General features: G+C 41.5%; 1 protein-coding gene across 3 annotated transcripts in view; it reads left to right on the top strand.

Moving 5' to 3' along the window:
- Positions 1-17,229, top strand: part of CABLES1 (Cdk5 and Abl enzyme substrate 1) — a 151,887-nt gene that overhangs the window by 130,507 nt on the left and 4,151 nt on the right. For 2 of the 3 annotated variants that reach the window (XM_020968751.2, XM_020968750.2), the window contains 3 exons: positions 271-374; positions 12,371-12,477; positions 15,124-15,331. In XM_020968751.2, the coding sequence (XP_020824410.1) occupies positions 271-374; positions 12,371-12,477; positions 15,124-15,331 (419 nt within the window). Of the gene's footprint in view, positions 1-270; positions 375-12,370; positions 12,478-15,123; positions 15,332-17,103; positions 17,173-17,229 lie in introns of all 3 variants that reach the window. The other variant, XR_013486232.1, reaches the window with a different exon arrangement.

The raw sequence follows: 17,229 nt of genomic DNA, 5'->3' as shown, positions 1-17,229 counted from the left end.
AACTTTCACAGATTAAGGGGTTCGGTAATCTCCTATCTCAGAGATGACAATAGGATATTTTAAATGGAGGTGTAATAGAGTGTCGAGAATGCTAATCCGTGTTCAGAGGGGAAGAGTTTTATTGTCACGCGCAGGTCAGAATCAGAATATGAAGCAGGTGAACCCAACATTTGCTCAGTTTTCACTGACCTCCCAGTTAGCTTTCTGTCAGAGACTTTTCAGGGCCATTAATGACTCCTCCGTGTATGTGTTTGTGTGCATGACCCTTAGGGAGTGACCTGGGAGATTTCATTGATTATGACCCAGATCTTTTGGACGATCCCCAGTGGCCCTGTGGCAAGCACAAGCGAGTTTTAATCTTTCCTTCATACATGGTGAGTAACATCTGTTGGAGTGCAATGTAGGCCATTTCTGTGACTGTGAGCCACCCCCTTCAACAACACGGGCTTGCTAGAACTTAATGCTGGGGGGCGGGGGCGGGGGGGAAGAGGGGTCAGTGGTGGGGACGAGCACCTGCCTATCCAGACCCACAGGGAATTCTACAGAGATTAGTACCTCTGTACCATACAGCTTTATGATAAATTAAGAAAGCAGCACCAGCAGAGGTAGTGGAAGCCTCCAGCTTGAGACCCATGAATTTCACCTCAAACTCTGGCTTAAACTCAAGGGGAGAATTCAGTTCAATTCAACACAGTTTATGACTGTAACTGTTTATGACTATAACACCTGCTATAGACTGAGCATTGAACTAATTTCTGGGGATACAGACAATGGAAACCAGTTCCTGACCTTAAGGAATTTACGTTTTACTTGGGGAGAGGGGCTGAGATATAATATGTAAACAGATAAAAATGTCAGGAGGTAGGACACTCACATGGTAAAAGAGGAGAGTGAAGAGGAATCAGGAAAGACTTCTTCTAAAAATGGCACCCAAGCTGAGCCCTGAAGGACACTAGGAAAATAAAGAGAAATTGTTCTCCCTTTATCTTTTGGATGTGATGCTTTTGTACCTATGGGGGACCAAGCTGAATTTTCAGTGTTTTGATACCAGACTTACTGTTTTGTTCCATACTTTTAACCCCAGATCTGCCTGGGGAGGGGGGGTGGTCTATAGTCATTATTTTCCATAGTAGGTAATTATAGAAATTTTTCCTTCCAAAAAAAATCTCACTTTTAAGGGAGGACTATACTCTGCCCATGGTATGTATGTTTTAGGTTTTTAATTTATTCTGGGCCTCTGTGTTCACCAACAGGTCAAAACCTATTCAGAACCCCATAGCTCCAAGCAAGAGAAATGTCTCTTGAGCAAATGAAAGCGACCATAACAGGAATGAAATTTAAAAAAAGAAAAAAAAACCTTTTCATTGATGTTTGCATTCCTTGGGCAACTGCCCAGCATTTTACCCCTTTGCCCTTGAGTGTAACTTCCATCTCTTCCTGGGGGTTATATGTTGCTTCTCACCGTTTGTGTTTTCTTCTCTATAGGACTGCCTGAGGCTAATGAGGTCTGACATTAGTTCAGTCTCAGGTGTGATCTCGAGGGGTTCCTCACATTTCCTCAGCCAGAGTTGACCTGGATGTAGCATGAGCCAAGAGACTGCCTCTTTTAGCTTATTTTGAGGGTGGGGAGAGGGCTGGGGTAATAGGAGAAACACAAGTAGTCCTTCTTCCTCCTTACAGGGCAGTGAAGTATTCACAACTCTGCACAGGGTTGACAAAGCAGGCAGCCCTCCCAAAATCAGGCGTAGTTACCTAGCATATGAATGGGTAGGATGATCTCATGGGTGGGAGTGTTACAATGTAGGGCAGCCTGTGCTCCCATTTTGAGCTATTTTGTTATTGTTACTTCCTGGGGATGTCCACATGATCACAAACAAATCAGATGAGACCAAATAATTTACTTAGTTAAGTCTGCCACATATTTACCAAGTTTTCTCCAGTTACCTGAATCTACCATATCTAATCCTATTCCAGTTAGAGAGAACCAGGTTTCTACCCCACCCCAACACACACACATACACCCTTCCTTTTCTTGGTCTAGAAGTGTAATATCATCAGTGTAGGAAGTTTCTCATATGGAGATATCTTTGGCCAGCTAGGTGGTATAGTGAATAGAGTGCCAGGCCTGGAGTGAAGAAGACCTGAGTTCAAATCCAGCCTCAGACACTAGCTGTGAGCCTGAGCAAGTCAGTTAACCCTGCTTGCCTCAGTTTCCTCATCTGTAAAATGAGCTGGGGAAGGAAATGGCAAACCACTCCAGTATCTTTGCCCTAAATAGGGTCACAAAAAATCAGACATGACTGAACAACAACAATTAAAGCAGTTTCTCATGTGTAGATACCTTTACCAATAGACAGCTCATCTGAAATGGATGGTCAGTGAGTTGTCTGGGGCACTGTGCCCAGGGTCATACAGATTACTGACAGTATATGTCACAGGCAGAACTTGAACTCAGCTCTCAAATACCAAGCAACCTCTTTAACCAAATATAGATCCCAAGCTATACTTATTTTCAGTTGTATTGCTTCTTCTAAATGGGAAATAATAAAAAAAAAAAAAGCTCTCTTCCATGCCTCTCCTCTCCCCACACTGTCACACTTTGGACAGTTTTAAACTGAAGCCTGAGAAGTAAGCCTGTAATTTTCTAAAGACGTGTGGACTTTTGTTTGAAATGTTTTACTTGGACTCACGTGAATGGCACCTACCCGGACATCCTGTGAATGAGCAAAGAGGAGATTTTTGAATGGACAGAATCGCTGGGGTGACTTCCAGCACCCTGTGTTTTGGGCCCCCAAAGTCCCGGGAGGCTGACCATGAGGCACCCAAGCACCCGTTCTTTCAAGAATGGTGTGCAGCATTAATTACCGTTATTTCTCAAGTGCCCCAAGGGGGAGGGGACTGAGTACAAACCTAGTGTCTGTCCTGGACATTCTGTTCTTTGTGCACAGCTCTGGTTTATAATTAAAGTTTCATTAACAAATCAGCATACATCATTAGAGCCTGCCAGCTGCCAATCCTTAGACTTTTTTTTCCCCCTCTTTATGGGTGTGGAGAGCAATTAAGAGGAGAAAGTGAGCACTAGAGGTGAGATAATGCAAACAGACTTAAAACTCATTCATTCACAAAGATTTCTGGGTCCTTTACATTTCTGGGCAGAAATCCCAGTTGTGTTGTTTTGACATCAGGGAGAGAACAGCCTAATTTAATTTAAAGTGTCTATAGGGATCACTGATTTTGGAGTGATGGGGAGTTTTTTTGTGTGTGTCTTTTACTTGAAATCTCAAGGAAGCCTGCAGGTCTCCTACATAATATATTACCTGTAGGTTTACTTGCCTAATCCCAGACTCCCAACCCCAACACATACATACAAAGTGGTGTGAGAATAGACCTTAACTCAGGAGAATACAGTAGAAGTGAAATGTTTAAATGGGAAACACATAGCTTTAGCTGTATGAAGTATATGGCTCATTAAAGAGAGATCTGTAACCACATTTCCCTGTCATGGGAGGCAGGAGAACTTCCCTCTCTAGAGAGCTTTTAAAATAAGACCGATGACTTAGACATTTCACCTAAATGGTAAATTTAGGTGGCTGAACTGAATAACTTCTTGAGGGCCTCTCGATTTTTGATTCTGTACCAAAATGACTGTTATACTTTTTATGGATTGTGTTTCCTGTCATTTAAAAAATATCATTCTTCTATAAAGGAATGCAGTAATTTAAAAATTAATTTTAAAAAACCTCATAACCTCTGCAGTCTTTCTCTGTGTATTTGCCACAGATATTTTTGAAGCTCACTTTATAATACATATAACATTATGACTTTCTAAATGACATTCCAACCATAGCTTGTGGCATAAATATTTTAGCCAACATGCATTTTAAGTGTGTGCAGATGTTATGAATGTAAGGCGTCTCTCTTGACTCTGCATTCATTCCAGGAAATTAAGTGAATGAAGACACTACAGCAGAACTCTAGCAGTGAACGGTTTGAGACATGGTCTTTCTGTGACATAAATTAGGCAGTCAACTGCCCTATGTGCAAAACTGCCCACTAATCAGAGATAGCATTACTGAGTAGACAAAGCTGCCTCTTCCTCTGATTCTGTTCCTCAGGCTCAAAATTATTTCATTGATGGAAAATTGCATAGTCACTATCTCAGGAGGGAAAAGGAGAGGAGAGGAGAAGGGGCAAGGGTGTATCCATAGTAAATCCAAGATTATGTATTTAGTTTCTCTTGCACAGAAATGGAATACGGTCGCAGTTAAGAGAAAATACACGAGTCATCGTTTTACTTTGTCTAGTGATTTACCAACTTCTTAGGGAAATTGATTAAATGCTTAGAACAACTGAACTGTCCATCTGTTCATCACTAACTAGATTTAGTAAAGGGCCATTGCTCTCCTTAATTACCCTAGCTAGCATGGAGCATCTGCTTTCTCAGCACCTATCCAAGCCTACCATTTAGATGGAAATCAGACAGTTGCAAATGAAGCAAAGTGATTTTAGGTTTTCATTGAATTTTAGAGCTAGAAGAGACAACCCCCTCTTTTTATACATGAGGAAACTGAGGCTCCAACAAATCAGGTGATTTGCCCAAGATTGGGTGGCTAAGTGACACATTGGATAGAGCCCTGGGCCTGGAGTCAGGAAGACCTGAGTTCAAGTCTGGCTTCAGACACTTACTAGCTGTGTGACCCTGGGCAAGTCACTTAACCCTGTTTGCCTCAGTTTCCTCATCTGTAAAATGAGCTAGAGAAGGAAATGGCAAACCACTCTAGTATCTTTGACAAGAAAGCCCCTAATGGGGTCATAAAGAGCCAGACACAATTGAAACAACTGAACAACAACAACACATACAACTAGTGGCATGAGCTGGACTGTAATCCAAGTCTTCTGACCCCTGGTCCACAGTCTGTCAACATTCATCTTTGCAATATCCATCAGGAGAGTCTGGCCCTGATTATGAAGATGATGATGTTTAATGATAATAACCAGGGATATGCAAGTACATGTTTAACAACCAGCTTTCCAGGGAGGGAAATTACATATAACACACTTTTTAAGTTTATTCTGTTACTGATATTTTCTCCAAAACTTTCTTCATTCTGGCCCCTATTTGTATTATTTGCCAATTTGGGCAGTTTATCATTTTATCAAAATTTAACAGTTGGGTCTCGTGCCAGTTTGAGCAGTCTCAAGCACACCCCTAATAACAGCTCACATTCACATTGGATTTTGGCTATCCTGCCTGGCAACTCTAAGCTGGCTTTCTGGCTGCCATCCCCTACTGCTTCTCATCCCCATTTGACTGATGAGAAAAACTAAGGCTTTCTGACTCTTCATGACCCCTTTTGGGGTTTTCTTGGCAGAGATACTGGAGTGGTTTGCCATTTCCTTCTCCAGCTCATTTTCCAGATAAGGAAACTGAGGCAAACTGGGTGAAGTGACTTGCCCAGGGTCACACAGCTAGTAAGTTTCTCAGACTGGACTTGACTCAGTTCTTCCTGACTCCACGCCTCTCACTCTCATGTGCTGCATCACCTAGCTGCCCCTAACCAAACAGCTTCAACAATTCAGAGAGGATGATTTCTGAAGAGTACAGGGTGGGTAAGTGAGAAGGGCCTTTTTACTGAGACACTTACTGGAGCATCATTAAGGGTCTTCATGCCCATGTTATGGTGTCAGAGCTAGAACTTTGACCACCAACTTCCCGGACTTCCCGATTCATCAAGTATTGTCACATTCATAACACCTACTCGATATGGAAGGGTGGGGAGCTCTTGACAACCTTCTTGTCTATTTCTGTACCTCCTGTTTGGGGCTCAACTATAACTACTCATACCATCCCCCCAAAACACACACACACACACACACATTATATCTCTTGGTATGTGGTATGTAGTTTTCTTTTCCTTAAAGTTCATAGAGTCATAGATTTAAAAGCTAGAAAGGGCTTCAGGGGTCATCAGTGGAGCTGAAGGCACTGAGCCTAGTTGGTTAAGTGCCTTGCCTCCAGTCACTCCAAATGCAAGATCTGAACGTGGGTCTTCCTGATTCCAAGTCCAGTCTAACCACCATACTGCCTCTCAAGTTAAGTAGTGGGACATGCCTTTGAGGTTTAGGAAGGAGGAGGCAATGTTGTAGAGCTGTGTTGCACAGTATAATTTTAATGGGGGATAGTTTCTTTGGGTATGATTAAGGATTTTGTTTGTTTTTAATAAATCCTTGGTGCTTTAGTGTCTCGTGATAGGTGTGGTATAATATCTCAGCTAAATAAACAGAAATCATATCTTTTATCCAAGAAGGTTGCTATAAATCCTGCATACACACACACACACACACACACACACACACACACACACAGGACTATGTATACATACACACACAGAGAACAAGAAGGTTGTCCTTTTTTGAATTGTGTATATCCACTTATTTTATGTTTTGGAAGGTCTCCTCCTCCCAAATGACCTTCCTCCTCTTCCCCTTAATGCAGCTGTGTACACACAGCTTCCTCGCAGCCAGCCAGCTGCTGGAGAGTGCTTTTACGTGACCTTTCACCCTTCAGAGCAGAAATGCCACCTCTGCAGAAATGCAAGCGCGTCTTGGCCAAAGCCAGCCCCATTCATCACACCATCCAGCTGGCTGCTGCTGATGCAGTTTAAGAGAGTAGCTCTTTCTTCAGGGATTTCTATTCATTTTAGGGTCTGCCTGTCAGAAGGGCATTACATACAGCTAAAAACTGGTTATTCAGGAGGTCAGAAAGCAAACTATTTAATTAACTGTCTGACTTTGGGCAAAACCTGGGTGCTGTAAAAGTGTGTAAACAGTAGGAGAAAACTAGTAAGATGAAATTGGCCTGATTGTTTCTTCCTTGAGACATGTAGCTCTCCCTTGGTTAATAAATCAATCAGTCAACCTTTATTAAGCACCTGCTATGTGCCAGGCACTGTGTTAAGTTCTGGGGATACAAAAAAGAGGCAAAAGACAGTCCCTGCCCTCAGCTTACAGTCTAATGGGGGAGACAAAACAAATATATACAAAGCAAACTATATATAGGATAAATAGGAAATAATTAACAGGGGAGTCACTAGAATTTAGAGGGATTGGGGAAGATTTCTAATAAAAATGGGATTTTGGTTGGGATTTGAAGTTTAGACTTTTGGAGCCTAGTTTTAATCAGAGCTCTGTGAACCAGTTTTGCCCTTTTAAATACCCTTCCCAATATCCTATTCCATCATGATCTACAGTTTTAATACATTTCATAGCACTTTAAGATATGGAAAACACTTTACGTATTTTCTTTGATTCTCACAACAACATTATGAGATAGTTGCTATCATTTTCCCCATTTTACAGGAGAGAAAACTGAGACTGAGAGGTTAAGTTACTGGCCCACTGTCACACAATGAGAAAGTCTCTGAGACAGAACTTTAGCAGGCATGACTGCACCTTCTGGGGATGCAGATCTAGGAGGGGACCCATTCATCCCCTCCTATTATGGATCACTGTGTGCTGGGACCAGCTTTCTCCCCAGAGCACTCATTCTTGTTACATACAGAAGGGGTTGCCCTCCCTTGCACAAAAGGCCAACAACAGCCAGGCTGCAGCACTGGGGCAGGTTGCTGATGTTTGCCAGCTCGAAACAAGTTTAGATGCAGTGCTTTCTGTGCTCAGGTAGGAGACTGGGATTTCTGGTGGAAATAAACTGCTGAGTCCTACCCTTGAGGCTTGAGAGGAAGCAGAGGCTCGAGGCTCACACAGAACTATCCTACTATGGCAGAAAAGAATCAAAATATGGGAGGCACACATGGCATTTTGTAGACAGTCCAGTGCTGAAGGCCAACGCAACATAGATAAACAAATGGAAAATTAAACTGATACTAGTCTGACAACAATAGACTGTTTGGCAATCTTTCGTGTATAGACCTCCATAGGTAGGGCTGCAGACAATTTAATTGTTCAGCAAGCATTTATTAAGCATCTCTTGTGTGCCAGACTTCGTACTAGACACTGGGATACAGATGCCAAAAGAATCAGATGATAGAATCTCTGTAACTGGAAATTTCAAGAGATACAGGAATACTTTTATAAGAGAAAAAAGAAAGCTTTTTAAGTATTGGCATTCACTTAAAATTGAATAAATATTAAGCGCCTACTATGTGTAAGGTATTAGGAAAGATACCTTCTGTGGAAGAGGTGGAATTTGAGCTAGGATTTTAAAAGTGGCTAGAATGTTAACATGCAGAGGTTTTGGAGGAGAGGTGTGAGCAAAGCCCTGGAGGTGGGAAACCTAGAATATGTTTTGAGGATAGACTGTAATCCAGTTTGGCTGACAGAAGAGTGCCTGAACTGGAGCAGTAAAGGAGCATTTGCTGTGGCTAGCACATGGGTTGGGATTTTTTTTTAAAATGCCACTTTAAGGATATCCAAGGATCCATCCATATTATTTTGTTGTGCCAGAGTAGATCCTGAGTCCCCAGGCTTATAATTTACATATCTGCTTATAATTAAACATCTTATAATTTAAATATCTTGGGAAAGAAGAGTATCATGTAGTTGGATTTTTCAAATAGATGTACAACCAAAACAAAGAAGGGCCCTGTCATATTTAATATTTTTAGTAGAAAGCAACCCAAATTGGGGTCAGTTCTGCTACATTATTACTATATGACCTTAGGCAAGTCACCTTCTCCCTCCGTGCCTCAGTTTCTTCATCTATAAAAATGATTGAACTAAATGATCTCTAAGATCCCTATAGCCCTGAATCATCTGATCCCATGAACTCTTATTTATTTCCTTCCCTCACTACTCCAGGTAATGATGCCTGGAATAAATAGTTGGTTTTTTGTCATCCCTGGGAATGACTTTGATTCTCAGCAGTTTTGCAGTCAGAGAAATCAGAATCAGTGCCAATCCCCCCCCCCCGAGCTAGAAGGAAGCCTGTAGTGTGATGTAGTGCACCTCCAAGGTATACTTAACCAACATCTGACCCCTCTGTGCATTGCTTCCAGAAAATCATCAGGCTACGCTGCTGACTCACTGGCATTTATTGGATCCATCTCATTGCAGAGATTCATCTGTAAAATGATGTGGAATAGCCCCGGAAATTATCCCAGGGCAAGGGTGTGACCTTGGGCTCCAGCTAGCTGATGACTTGAGTGTCCGTGTGTGCATGTGTGCCCTTGGGAGGGTTCCAAAATTGTACCTAAACCCCAGAGACTCCCACAGTCAGTCCCCAGTAAATGCATTGGCTCTGTGCTTCGTCCAAGGTCAAGTGGAAAGGTGCCAGCCCCTGTGCTTTCCCAGAAACCATTCAGGCTGCCATTTTAAATATGGTACCTCTTCTATGGCTCCTCTCCCCATCCCACAGTATATCATCCAAAAGAAGTACTAGCTTGGTTCTTCTTTGCTAATTGCTGCCCTCTAAAATTAGGTCACTTTGGGATGGGGAGGGGTTGGAAATAGGGGAGGCCGTTTTAGGAGAATTATTTTGTTAGCTAATAGAACTTTGCCCAGGATATTCTCTCACCATGTCCCTGAGTATTTCTGCTTTGGTCATCTCTTCTGGGGGGTGGGGAATAGTGTTGTTACTGTGTGCTAACTGATCTCCTTCAGATGGGAAAAGGAGCTTGTCACCTTTGAGTTCTTGATGGCCTTTGAATGTCTGATTAGAGAGTAGAGGGTTACTTCTTACCCTCTGCCAACTGCTGGACTTAATAGGCCCAGAAAAGGGGGCATAATTGCCTTTGGGCTTTGCTCACTAAATTTGATCCCCTTCCATTTAGCCGACTAACCCTTCATACTTTTTATTTTTGTAACCAGCCGCTTTCACCAGGTCTAAATAATCATTATACCGCCACACTTCTGCTGCCTTTAATATCATTTAAGAAAGGCAGGCATAAGGTAGTGGGTAGAACTGGCCTAGGAGCCAGGAACGCTTGAGTTCAAATGTGATCCTGGGCAAGTCAATTAATCTCTCAGTGCCCCCAGGCACTTTCTAAGACTGGGAATTGATGGTGATCTGCCGTATCCTGGGAGTTTTCTTCCCTGGGAGTTCCCTTTGCCAGTGGAACCATTGGTGTAGTCGTTCTTTCCTTCTTTCTTTCTATCTATCTATCTATCTGTCTATCTATCTATCTGTCTGTCTATCTATCTTTCCTAACCTGTCTTACCTATTTCTATCATCTTTCTATCTATATCCTCTCTTTATCATCTATCTCTATCTCTAACATTTATCTTCTGTCATCTGTCTATATCTGTCCACCCATCCATGTATGTATATGATACATATACACTCATATATAGTTATATGTGTGTGTATATTTGTATAAATACACACACATAAACATATATATTAATATTAGGGCAGCAAAGTTAGGGCAGCAAAGTAGCTTAGTGGCTAGAGCACTGAGGTCTGGAGTCAGGAAGAGCTGAGTTCAAATTCAACCTCAGATACTTACTGGCTGTGTGACTCTAGACAAGGGTCACTTAAACCTGTTTCCCTCAGTTTCCTCATTTATAAAATGAGCTGGAGAAGAAAATGGCAAACCACTCCAGTATCTTTGCCAAGAGAACCTCAAATGGGGTCACAAAGAGTTGGACATGACTGAAAAACAACTGAACAACAAATATATACATACATACATATTTACGTGTGTGTGTGTGTGTGTGTGTGTGTACGTGTATGTATATATATATAAATTCAGTGTGTCTGAACATACATTATCTCATTGGATTCTGACATATATATGAGACACATGGTATTATGTCCATTGCACACATGAAGAAACAGTTTGATCTGCCTCTGAAGGACTAATTAGTTAATGACAAAGCCAAGACTAGTACCCAGGTCATTAGATTTAGAACTGACAGAGATCTTAGTGATTATCCAGTTCCATGCCTTCCTTTTACAGGTGAGGAAACTGAGGCCTAGAAAGGTCACTTAGACTTGCCTAGGATCACATAGCTAATAAGTACCTAAGATGGGATTTGAACTCAAAGTTATCTGACTCCTCATCCACCGTTCATTGCCTGATGCCATATTGCTTCCCTCTTGTCTATGGATCAGATAATTATTAGCAGTCTAGACTTTTCTGTTCCTATAACAGCTAATGCACAGTGAATAGGGTCCTAGGTATGGAGTCAGGAAGACCTGAGTTCAAATCCACCTTCTGAGACTTACTAGATGTGTGACCTTGGTAGGTAACTTCTATTTGCCTCAGTTTCCTTAGCTATTAGAAAAAAGAGTATAATAATAGCACCTACCTTGCAGAGTTGATGTGAAGATCAAATGAGATAATATTTGTAAAAGCCCTTAGCACAATGCCTCATACAAAGTAGGTACGATATAAATCCTTTTTCCCTTCCATTCTCCTCCCCAAATAATGCTTTGCTTATATAACTGCCTATTTTTGTCCAGTGCTAAAAAACAGAAGAGAAAAGAAAAGATGAGCTTTGCTGGGAAGGCTATTTGGAGCTAGCATGTGTCCCACACCTAGGAAATGGCATGTCATTATTTGCTCCTGGCCACAGGTTTTTCAAACCTGACTTCTGGGTTGCAGCATAAGAATGCCAGGGAGGTCCCTGGCCCCCAAGAAAGGTACTCTGCATTCACTTCACTATTCAAGAAGAGAACTCTTTAATTTAGGAAACAAAAGACTTAGCTTCACAGCGAATCAGTAGCAAGATGGCCTTGTGGCTTCCAGCCAAGCTGAGCCATCACTCTACCAGGAACAACTTGTGAGTAGCAAGTCAGATTTGGGCCTTGTTTCACTGCCTGTTTCCAAAATGAAAATCTCATATCCTGTCTAACGCAGAATCTATTTGTCAAAGATAAAATAAAACACTTTTTTAGAATGTAGAAGGAAAGAAAGCACCATGAGTGCCCATTGCATTCTGCTCTAAAGGGAAGTACACACTTTGTAAGCACAGAATTTACCTAAGAATGACTCAGATCTTATTTAGAAATCGTTTTGCTTTGATCTCCTAAGGTCAAAGATCTGTGTACCAGTAGCCCGCGTGGATAGTGTTCTTCCTTGTCTCAGGCCCCTGGAGGGGCAGAGCTTTTGGTGGATTTCTTATCTGTTTTTTTCTGTTGTTTACCACTTTAGGAAGTTTTAAAATTTTGTTTTCCTAATTAACTAATTTTAAACCAATTTTCCTAATTAAGTTTAAAAATGTGGCTTTCCTAACTAACACATGAAATTTGCATAATTATTATGATATCTCCCCTGGATGAAAGGTAAGCCTGAGGGCCAGATCCTAGTGCCTGGCACGTAGTAGGTGTTTAATGAATAAATACCTGTTGATGAAGTGATCACACAAATGGCTGCATTTTGAGTGACCCTTGTTCTCTGCTCTGTTTCAGACCACAGTCATTGACTATGTAAAGCCCTCAGATCTTAAGAAAGACATGAATGAGACCTTCAAGGAGAAGTTTCCTCATATCAAATTAACTCTCAGCAAAATACGAAGGTACTGTGAGACTGACATCCTCATGGCATTTCTGTGACATAGCCCCAGCATACCACTAAAATAAAATCTTTGGTGGGCTGGTGACTTTTCCAATTGCATAGGTGGGGTTATAGGAAAATGTCATTTAAGCAAATGAGTGGTTCTGTGATAGCTCTGATCTTGGAGACCTTATGCAAATTAATTTCCAAGGAAGGAAAAAAATTAGGTGTTTTGCTTTCATCGATGCAACCTGAACGATCTAGACACACAAAAAAGGAGTTGGCACATAAAGGATTGACAAGAGAAAATTGTTGATGGTTCAAGAAAGGATAGGCAATGGACCTATGATTTCCATGGTAGGAGGAACTTCTGCTTATTTTGGTCAATGCTTAGAGTCTTAAGCAGGTGCCTAAAGTACCTTAGGCAGGCTAGTCTGGAGGTGAAACTAAAAAAGATAAAAAATGGAAGTGTGCGGCCACCAAGTCAACCATAATTTGGTCATTTCTTATATTTGGCCATGTTTTAGAGTCTAATTTTCATGAGATTTGAGTCCACAGTACAGTCATCAAAATCAGCTAAAGTAGCTGGGCCCTGAATATCAGCAACACCAATATTTTAAATAATTTTGGCTTGTTTAGGTTTTACAATTTACAGAGTTGCTTGTTCACACACACACACACACACACACACACACACACACACACATATAGACACACATGGTAAACACATTCTTATTGTGTGTATGTTCGTCTGGATTTCTAATGGATCCACATTTTGCTAGAATGTTCCCCTATGTCATGTTGAAGTCATGTGCCTGTGTTCTACTCTGATAATTAGTCCAGCACAGGTGTAATTCTGTCATGTTTACCTAAACCACAAGGCTAATAAGCCAAAACAAACATTCATACCTTCTACCCTGGGCCAAAGAATTTTTATAAATGCAAAAGGTTCACTTTTAGAATAATAACTTCTTAGCTCTGGTTGATTACCCAGACAGCCACTGGGTGAACTTATGCTTAGTGCTAAGGTTTATTTTCTGGCTTGGTTAGGTTTAAATGTTTCTGGCTTCTCTAATGCTTTCTTGTCCCTGTTCACTTTGATTGAGTTCATTCTGTGTTTACAAAGTGTCTGCCATTGTTAGGTTTGAGTTAGTTACCCTGGAAGTTTACTACACAATCCGGCTCGTTATCCCTATCCTTCCTCTTGCCCCAGTCTGTTTTCATCTTCATATAAGAGGATATGATGGCTGTTGTCTAGGTCTGGAAGAGGTTTAAAAGTCACATCATCTTCCATTTCCATTTTTGAAATATGAAAAGGAGACATATCTATTTTCACCCTGTCTCTTTAGTGTTTCCTCCTTTGATGCTTCGCACATCTCGCAGAGATGACTGGAGGTTTCTGAAGCCTATGCCCATCAAGTCTGAGCTCTGCCATGTCCTGCCTCACTGGAAGGACGTTAATCTTGTTTTAGGACAAGCCTAACTGAGTTCAGAGAGGCTCCTCAATGGGTTGGTCACAGGGTAATACGTTATTTAGGCCACAGAAACTCTCAGACTATCTACCAATGGTTTGAGAACCGGTATTATATGGCATATCAGTCATACTCAGCAGCTAGGTAGCACCGTGGATAGAGCACCAGGGCTAGAGTTAGGAAGACTCATCTTCCTGAGTTCAAATCTGGCCTCAGACATTTACTAGCTGTGTGACCCTGGGCAAGTCACTTAACTGGAAATGGAAAATGGAACTGGAGAAGGGAATGGCAAACCACTCTAGTATCTTTGCCAAGAAAAGCCCAAATGGGGCCACAGAGTTGGAAACTGAAATAACTGAACAACAATAAAAATTGTACTGCTAAAGGAAGTATTCATACCTATGAAATCTGAGATCTTTGAAGTATCAAAGTATTAAGTACCTTCAGTAACATTCAAAAGAAACTCCCTCCATCTAGATAGCTAAAAGCTACATAGGACCTAATATATAAGTTCTAGAAAGTAGCCTGAGGTTAAGTGACTGACTTAGAGTTATGCAACCAATAAATATCAGAGGTAGAATTCCAGTCCATTTCTTTTTAGGGAAGAACCCGACCCTCTATTACTCTATATAAAGCTGCCTCTCTTAATTTCAGCAATAGAAAAAAGAATGCATTAGTATTGGCCCCATAAGTCATACTATTAACAATAATCATACTAATGCTACAATAATAAATTAATAATCATAACAGAAATACTACTGACAATAGCTGAGGTTCATCTAGTGCTTTCAGGTGGATAGAGCCTATAACATATATCCTTGGGTAGTGGGGAAGATACCTGGTGTTGGAATCAGGGGGCCTAGGTTCCAGCCCCACCTCTGACAGCTACTACTACTTAACGTGACTTTTTTTGATTTTCTCCCATGTAAAAAAAAAAAAAAGGTAGACATGATGTCCCCTGAAGTCCTGGTGCTCACAATAGCCCTTAAGGGGTCCAGTACAGGAATGGCTATATCCATTTTATGAATGCATTCTTCACTTAACAGGGCAAAGAATTCCCAAAGATGTACTCCATTGCAGAGTGTCTTTGGAGGGAAGTCAAGAGAAATCGGGACTTACTTGTCTTTCCCCTTTGCCAAGGACTCAGGTTCCAGGCTGCTGACAAGGCATGTTCCCTGTTTCCTTTCTTTCTCTAGTCTGAAGCGAGAGATGAGGAAACTGGCACTGGAGGAGTGTGGCTTCGAGGAGCCGACGGTGGCCATGGCCTTTGTCTACTTTGAAAAGCTGGCCCTCAAGGGGAAGCTCAACAAACAGAACCGGAAGCTTTGTGCTGGGGCCTGTGTGCTGCTAGCTGCCAAAATTGGAAGTGACCTCAAAAAACACGAAGTCAAGCACTTAATTGATGTAAGTGGCCTTGGGACACAGTAGCTGGTGTAGGGCCTATTTTTAGTTTGGATTAATTAATGGATTAATCAGTTAATGAAAATTAATCCATCCCAAGGATTCTTCAGGTATTCTGAAATCATCTTAAATATTTATAGAAACCAGAGCAACCTGTCAGATGGGTTTCCTCACCTGGGAATTAATAGATATGGGCTGGGAAGCTTTTTTTCTCTTTCGTCAATGACAAGAATTTATTAAGCACCTACTGTGTTTCCAGGTAGATGAGGACAGTCTCTGCCCTTGAGGAGTTTCTAACCATGTCATATAGAAGTGAGGAAGAACAATTGGGGGGTAAAAGGGTTAGGTAGAATTTACTTTGGCGGGAATAAAGGAAGAAACCCAGCCTTTATTCTTGCCATAAAATTCCCCAGAACAGGGAGCCTGCCAGGCTCAACAGGGGCCTACAAAGTCAGAATGTGATCCAAATAATGGTTGACAGAACTTGATGGTTTTCCTGCATAATTGATTGCTTATCACTGAGGAAAGATTTAAAGTTCAGGGCTATAGCCGCCCCCATAAAGGAAAGGAGCCATTAGAAGCAAAAGAAATAGAGAGCGTCTCTGAGGCCCACTTGGGCGGTTACTGCCTGAACCATCTGTATGGTGCAAATTGGGAATGGGGGGCCTGGGTTCAAATCCTCTGTTCCTTACTGTGTGCCCTTGGGCAAGTTGGGGTTGTACCAAATGATCACTGATAGCTCTAATGAAATGTAAATCATGTTGTTGAAATGTTCAAAGTATTATTTCTAATATATCTGTGTCTTATCCATTTATTCATCATGTGGGAAGATTCTGAGAGGGTCACCTGCCCCCACCCTACTACAAGTATTCCAGGGCCACATGGCTATGCTTATAGACGAGTAGTAAATTTAGCATTAAGAGACTTCCATAGACCTTCCTTGAATGATATTGAATGAATATTGAAAAATGCAAAGTGGAAATAGGCATACTTAGAAATGACATAGTAATGTACCACCCAGCATAAAGCTCATATAATCAGTGTAGAAGCAGCTTGCTTCAGCAGTTTGCCTAATGAATTCCAATCTAGCAGTAATCTGACTCAGGCAGCCAGCTGCTCTTCGGGCTGAGCTTTCTTACATAAAATATGCCAAAGCAGAAAGCAGCGTAGTTAGAATTTTTAAATATCTTCACCAAAAAATCCAGGGATGTGCTGATAAATGTTTAACAACCAGCTCTCTAAAAGTAGGACACGTTTTTCACAGTTTAATCTGCTTTTTTTTTTTACATTTTCTCATCGCTTTCTTAAGTCTAGGCAATCAAAACAAATCAAGCCCTGGTTTTTGTAGCATTGGCCGATTTCCAAGGTATAAAGGCACACATTGAAAATTTAACAGTCTGCTCTAGGGAGCCTGAATCAACACACCCTTGGGAAAATCTTCCCTGATGACTTTCATCATCTTCATTGCTTTCCCTATAGTGGACTGTAACACTCTATACCACAGAACTCATAGAATCTCAGCATTGGAGACCTCAGTGACCATACAGGCCTACCCATACCTAAACAAGAATCCACTGTACAGAGCAGCTAGGTGGCATAGTGAATAGAGCTGTGGCCTTGGAGTCAGGAGGGCCTGAGTTCAAATCCAGACTCAGACACTTATCACTTACTAGCTATGTGACCCTAGGCAAGTCACTTAACCCAATCACCTCACAAAAAAAAAAAGAATCCACTGTATCTGAGGATATATGTTATATACTCTCTCCACCTTAAAGCACTAGATGAACATCAGCTGGAGAAGGCAATGGCAAACCACTCCAGGATCTTTGCCAAGAAAACCCCAGGTGGGTCATGGAGAGTCAGACAAAAACAACCTAGGAGAAACCTAGAACATTAACACT

This window comes from Phascolarctos cinereus, unplaced genomic scaffold (genome assembly GCF_003287225.1).
Source record: "Phascolarctos cinereus isolate Bilbo 61053 unplaced genomic scaffold, phaCin_HiC Scaffold_4;HRSCAF=312, whole genome shotgun sequence".
NCBI classification, from domain to species: Eukaryota; Metazoa; Chordata; class Mammalia; order Diprotodontia; family Phascolarctidae; genus Phascolarctos; species Phascolarctos cinereus.
Note: the sequence above shows the minus strand (reverse complement) of the source record. Positions and strands in the feature narration are given on the sequence as shown.